Source organism: Thalia democratica, unplaced genomic scaffold (genome assembly GCF_965202585.1).
Source record: "Thalia democratica unplaced genomic scaffold, ktThaDemo2.hap1.1 HAP1_SCAFFOLD_231, whole genome shotgun sequence".
NCBI lineage: Eukaryota > Metazoa > Chordata > Thaliacea > Salpida > Salpidae > Thalia > Thalia democratica.
In genome coordinates, this window is record NW_028139349.1 from 90,485 (window position 1) to 97,581 (window position 7,097).

The following is a 7,097-nucleotide window of genomic DNA, read 5'->3' on the forward strand; positions in this document are numbered from 1 at the left end:
CCTCCACAGTTTATTAAATCAAAACAAAAATTAATTAAAAATTGAATTAAAATAAAAACAAAAACAAGATTTAATTAAAAACAAAAGCTATTATAAAAGGATAGAAACTTTGAACAAATTTATCATTTACATTTGAACTAGCGTTTGAAAGATCAAAATTAAAATGAAATTTTTAACCTTTGGATTGTTATCCGTACTTTTGATAGCATACGCTTATGCTGAAGAATCAAAGTTAGTTTAAAACAAAAGAAAAATTAGAATTTCTATCACAATTTACTAAAGTAAAAATTAGAATTAAGTTTGTATAAAGTATTTCTTAAACAACATATTAGTTGAAATTGTTTGTTTTTACTAATAATAGTTTGTTTCTACCATATTACTATAGTTTTAATTTTATTTAATGAAACATTAAATTCAAAATAAGTTCTTTAAAAAATTATGTCAATAATTAAAAAAAAAAAAATTTACAGCGAGCTTTCAGATAAAACAGATACTGAAGGTTAGTCTATTTATATTATTTTTTTAGATATTATATAAAGAAACAAAAAACTAAATTTCATAGCTTAAATTTAATTTAAGTAAAATTGATCTGTTTTCAATATAGCAAATTAACTAAAATAAATGTTATAAGCTTATACTTTGAAGTTTTATATAGGATGTTATAGATTTAATTTTTCTAAATATGATCTTGTTAAAATTGAAACATACTTAATAGATATTAAAAATTAATGTATAAATTACTAAAATCGTTTTTAATACTTATTCTATCAATTAGTAATGGTTATTTTTTATAATTCTTAAAATAAATTTACAACATTTATAACACTTATATTATAATTTATTTAAATTGATAAATAAATATACTGATTTTCTAATGTTCTATAAAGTTGAGAACTACCTAAAGTTTAGCTTCCTAGTATTGTAATAAACACAAACTACTTACAATAAAGTAGTATGAAAAATATCAAAACTAAAAACTAATATTTTCTTCAGTATTGAACACTGACTACCATGTCTGCACCGCCGGACATCTTCGCGTCATCATTCGTCGTTTGACCGTTTTGAGGAACCGTTGCTGGCTCACCACCAAAGTTCGTCGCGCTCACTGTAGACGTCGCATCCACTGGCTTCTGACCCGCATCAGGAAATTCAGACACTCTTTGAAATACTACAACAAACGTATCCACATCTACAAGAGGAAATACTACTGGTGCAGACGTCGTTGTTACTGGAGCTGCAACAAAATCATCAATTATTATTCTCGCTACGGAGTCAAAAAGGGAGATGAAGAACAGCAAGATGACGAATAAATGTTTTGTTTCACGCAATAAATAAATGTTTTCTAAAAATCAAAAGGAAATATACTTTCTTTAAGTTATAACGGAATTTAAAAAAAAAATAAATAGTTCTTTTTAGCAATATAGCTAAATTTTGAATGCAAGGCTAAAGAGCAAAGTGTTTATCACTAGCTATCTATATTTAGATACACATTTTACAGTATGTATGGGTTTAAAATAGCTAAAAGAAATAGTTTTTAAATACATGTTTAATAACAGTATTTACTAGCTTTTTAAAGACTAAAAATTCTATTAGAATAATAGCTAAAAGTGTGTAAATTAAATGAAATAAAACTTTTTCATAAGAAATGAATATGAAAAGTTACCATAAAAAACATACTTAAGCCAGTTTAGTTTTTCAAAAAGGGAAAAAATCGAATCCTGTAAAGACGATGAAAGTGTTATATAAAAAGTACTGAGTTGAAGCTAAATATAAACTTATTTTTTTAATATGTTTAGTATAAAAAACAAAATTACATCCTGAAAAGTATTTTCAACTTTTATTAGTTTTGACTAACATAATTTAAAAAAATGATTTAGTACATGAAATTTTTAATCAAAGTTAATTAAATAACTTTTTACTACTTAAAGTTTTAAAGTTTGCCAATTATAATTTAATCATTCAGTTTTAGAAAGTTTTTGAAAAATATTTATATTTTCATTTGCATAAGTATGATTATTTTTTTAAGTTTAGAATTTAATTCTATACATAAAAATTCCTTAGGATTAAAAAAGCAATGCATATTTTTTATTCGTATTGTAGTTTACAAACTCGTTTCAGAACTTTTAAAAAATCTTTTATACCCATTAACTAGTTTATCATCAGTAGTAGGTTTGTTAAAAAAAGCGAATATTAGCTGTAATTAAACTATCAAAAAAAGTAGAAAGTTTGTAAACTTAACGATAAGAAAACTAGTTAATTGTAAGCTTACACTTTTAGTAAGAATAGTTTTAAATTTATTTTGTAAATTACCATCAAGCTTGAACTTGTTTAAAGATTTTAAGAATTTAAGTTGTTTTCATTGTATTATTTTATTTGCTGTTTTTCAAATTTTATAACATAATCTCAAAAATTATAGTACGTATTTTAAAAAAGTTTTACAAATTTAAATTTATTAAAATGTTTTATTTTATTAATAAAAGGTGTTTTGTTCACGTTTAAATACAAAAGTACTAATATAAAACAAACATATTTGAAGTAAACAAATACAAATTTTACTGTACTGTCTTTTTGACAATTTTTAAACTCTTATACACTTGACAACTCAAAACTTATACTTGATAGAAATGTCTAAAGCAGGGTTTTCCAAACTTATTTACTAAATTGCCCCCTTTTCCGAAACTTGAAAAATAATCGCCCCCCCCCACGATTTTACAAAGTAGTTTTTCTCTTGAGTACAAACTTTTGAGCCAAAAAAATTGTGTTTGAAATGTAACTTAGTCTGGTATTTCTTATGCACGCACTTTTGGGCTGTGTTCAAAGTAGTTTACAGGGCGTGAGAAAATAAGTTACAGTTGTTTTCTTATAGGCCCAGTAAAGTGTATAAAAATACTTAATTTTAAAAAAGCCTTGTGTAATCTGTAATCGATCCTGTTTAAATATGAACTGTTTTGAAACTAATTAAACTTTTAGGGTAGTGGTGGACAACGTTTGTAGTCAGAAATTCATATTTACTAATAAATATTTTTCTAGTTTCAACTCATAAAAAAATGTAATTGCGGGCTGCATAATTTAATATAATAACATACAATAAAATTAAAAAAACTCGATTAAAATTGTAATAAAATTATTTAGTATTATTGTGATATAGTAAATACTATTGTGAACTGAAAACCAAACTTAAAGTGTATTTCAAAATATCAAGTATCAAAAAACTAAATTTTGTTTATTTTGCACGAGTAGTTTTCAAGTTATTTAGCGCATCGAAATTTGACTGGATCTTAACCGTACGTTACCCATCTGAAATCTTAACTGAAATCTTACATTATAATAATCTCTCATATAACAAATTTCGGACATTTAGAAGTTAATACTAAGTAACTTATTTAAGCCGTTAATTATTAGACTATAATAATTTACCGGAATAAAATAGTGAAAAACTAAAAGCTAGTGTTGAGCTACTAAAATAAACAACAAATTCTAATTGCTAATATAATAAAAATTAAGATAAAACAAAAAACAGTTGTAGTAATAGTTTAAAATTACTTAATATATAGATTTTTTAACAATAATAAATCAAGTTAGAAAATAAAATTAAATTTTTTAATCTTTTAAATAAAAAATTTGAAGTCATTTCAAATAGAGACTTCAAATCTATACTCTTTTAAAACCAAAAAAAAAAATTTGAAATAAAAACTTTAATGGTTATCAAGATTTTTTTATTTATACAGATTTAACAAGTAATAACAAAAAGATGTCAAAAAAATTTCTTTCAAACAAACACTTTAATCACTACGCTATAAAAACTTTTAGTGTAATGTAAAACGACAAATATAAATACAAAATTACCCAGGTCAAAATAAAACTATTAACAGATTTAAAACATTAACCATTTGATAAATAATGTAGACTTCCGATTGAAATCGCACTTTGAACAAAATTAAAAAGTGCAAACTCAAAATTTATTATCAATTTTTTTATAAGATATTAAATATTATGTATTTTTTGTTTTATTAATACTTAGTTAGTAATAGACTTTATTTTAGTTAAATTTAGGAAAATATAAATTTGCACTTTTTTTTGGGTAAAAAGTGCGAACTCAAGAGGAAGTCTACCGTAACTATTATTTATTAGGCATTATGCAAACCTGTTGTAGAATAAATAACTTTGTATTTTTTTTATTATAAAAAGACTACTTAAATACAATACAAACCAGGTTAATAAGAAGTATTTTAAAAAATCAAGAAAAAAAAAAATTCATAAAAAATGTCTGCTACTGAAGTCTACCATAATGTGAAGGATCAGTTTCATGACTGCTTGCAAGTTTTTCCAATCTGATTCTTAATCAGAAAAATAAAGCCTCCTTTACAAATATCTAGATTAGATCTTTTGCTCAAGATGTTGATAATGAACTGATGGCTTTCTCAACAACATAGTAAAAGGAAAGACTATAAACAACAATCTAAACTCCACTCAAATGATTGGATACTTTTGCCTTATTTTCTGTTGAGTCCAAAAACTATCATATCGTTCTTTGGAAAAATTTGCTTTAAGTTCAAGGTCAGTTTGTAAGTCTGAGAAGGTTTCCTGTAAGTCGTTTACTTTAAAAAGATCTGCCTCGAGGGAATCCATATTTTAATCTATATGATAGCTTATTTGTGTCAAATAAAAGTTTTACTTGTTAATATGTTGAAATTGTTGAAAATTATAGATTTTTTAGGTTTTTTATTTGCCTAAATTGTCAAATTCTAGGTTCTTTCAGGTTTCTAGGTAAATTGGGCAACCTGTATAGTTTTATTTATTAGTCTAACCTAGTGACTTTTCAAAAAACAATTGAAAATATCATGAGGTGATAGTTGATAATAGATAATATAGAATTTTGCAAACCATTTATGGTCCAAAATAACATTTATGTCAGGTTATAAAATGGTGAGAAGGATTCCGATCGTCTATAATCTATGTAATTGTCAAATAAAAAAACATATAAATGAAAATATGTAATTTACTTAAAAGTAAGGGTCATAAGTACTTAATTGTTTTCTCTATATTTTACATAAACAAAATAAACTTTTTTGTTTAAGTTTTACCTCAGGGTCAAATATTTAATAGCAAACTAAAATTAGTAACATAGCAAAATAAAAAGTAAAAGTTTTATGACAGCCCAAAATTATAAAATCGCCCCCTTTTCGCCCCCTTACTAATTATCGCCCCCCGACTTACTAAAATCGCCCCCAGGGGGGCGATATCGCCCACTTTGGGAAACCCTGGTCTAAAGGCACTTTAGAATGAATAAATAACCTCAATATCATCAGTAAACTTTAAAAAACTGTTTTCTACTTAAAATATATAATTTGACCGGTTATTCTAGTTCGAAGTACTATAGACATAGAGTATACAGAAAATACAAAAGTGATTTTTAAACTTCTTTTTTAATTTAAAAACAGAATTACCGGAAAAATCATACTTTAAATTAGGTATACCACAAAAGTTAAAGAAGTTCGAAACTTTATAGTCTGTATATAGATCAGGGGTCGGCAGCCGTTTTTAACTCGCGGGCAAATTTTTCCAGAAAAATTGCTTGCGGACCGCACTTTGTACAAAAAACTTTTCGAGGGCCGCAGTTATTTAAAAAAAATCATAATAATTAGTAAAAAAAAACAACTTTAAACGAAAATATTACAAAATAAGTAGTAAAATAGCACAAGTTAATATTAACTATTAAATTAAAAGCCTAACTGTAAGTTTTTATTGCAAACACTTTATTTTTATAAGTCTTGAAAAAAAGTGTGTTTAGCTGAAAAGTACCTCGCGGGCCGCAGATTTAGGCTTTTAGGGCTGCATTTGGCCTGCGGGCCGCAGTTTGCCGACCCCTGATCTAAACTAATTTAAATTGTCTTAAAAAAATAACCATATTTGTAACTAAACTGTATGTGTATGAATGTAATTTATACTGTGAATTGGGTTCTTATGATACAATATCTATACTGTTTTGGTAAGTATTTTTAACTTAAAACTTTAAACTACCTCATAACATTAGTTTCTGAATTTGTAAGCATTTTTATTGTAGCTTTCATAAAATATACGTTGTTTCATAAAAAGGTATTTTTTATTTGCCATGTAGAACAACTGTCTTCAAAAAGTATGAATCATTCTTCTTAATCTTTAAGTAAAGCGGTTAGTATTTATTTTTTTTACATGGATTAAAAATTAATTTAAAACTTGTTTTATTATAAGTTGAACGTGATAAAAAATAATAACATGTTTAACATAAATATAAAAAATTCAATCATAATTAAGTTAATACTAATTCAATTTATAAATAGAATACATTTCATAAACATTTAGTTAATTAAGACAAGACTTTGAAACTATTACCAAACAAAGAACTTATCTTAACAGTGGTTTACATTATTCGTCATAAGAATTATGACTCATGTTTCATAAACTTATTAAATAATGTTTGCTATTATTTTGATCTTTTTATTTTTTCACAACTGACAGAGTATGAGATCTAGTTTCAGTTTTGTTTTTATGTTTTTAATTATTTTTTATACAGTCAAGACTGTTTACGCAAGAACCCCAGGTTTTTTTATAAAATTGTATATTTTGATAAAATTTTATTTTTAAATATAGTTTTTTTATGATTATTTTAATGTTATTAAACAAATAAATGTTCTTCCATGTATCTTTATCAATATTAATGCATGTTGTGTAATTTGTTGACTTTAATTTTTCTTTTCATAGATGGGTGTGGATATAGGTCAGATACTGACTGGTTCAGTTTGCATACCCAAGTTAACCCCGAAAATAAATGGGCTACTGGATATATAGGCCAAATTGTAAAAGCGTCAATGCCAGATAAAACTAAAGTCAAAAGTTTTAACTGGAAAGTCAAGCACGGAAGAGAAGAAAACTTTTATTTTGAAAGCAAGTACAATGGTGCTCATTATTACTGGCTTTCGGAAGAAAAGACTTCAGAAATTTTTAAAGTTTCTACCTCGGTTCTCACTACTGAAAACTCTTTTCATTCTGATTTTAGTGTAACCAAGGAGACGGCTGTGGATTCAATTTTTGACTTGGAGTTTTCGTTAGATGATTTT

At 25.4% G+C, this 7,097-nt stretch overlaps 1 protein-coding gene across 1 annotated transcript; it reads left to right on the top strand.

Annotated features, from left to right (window-relative positions):
• Positions 1-131: 131 nt before the first annotated feature.
• On the top strand, positions 132-1,322 carry LOC145845983 (uncharacterized). Its single transcript, XM_082952948.1, has 3 exons — positions 132-231; positions 471-499; positions 994-1,322. Exons 1-3 carry the CDS (start codon positions 164-166, stop codon positions 1,308-1,310), a joined length of 414 nt encoding a protein of 137 aa, XP_082809074.1. The 5' UTR covers positions 132-163; the 3' UTR covers positions 1,311-1,322.
• Positions 1,323-7,097: the final 5,775 nt, after the last annotated feature.

Bases quoted from the DNA above. Each gene is read 5' to 3' on its own strand.
- LOC145845983 (XM_082952948.1), top strand. From the start codon at position 164: ATGAAATTTTTAACCTTTGGATTGTTATCCGTACTTTTGATAGCATAC. The intron at 232-470 runs GTTAGTTTAAAA...AAAAATTTACAG, and splicing joins GCTTATGCTGAAGAATCAAA to CGAGCTTTCAGATAAAACAG. The intron at 500-993 runs GTTAGTCTATTT...TATTTTCTTCAG, and splicing joins AGATAAAACAGATACTGAAG to TATTGAACACTGACTACCAT.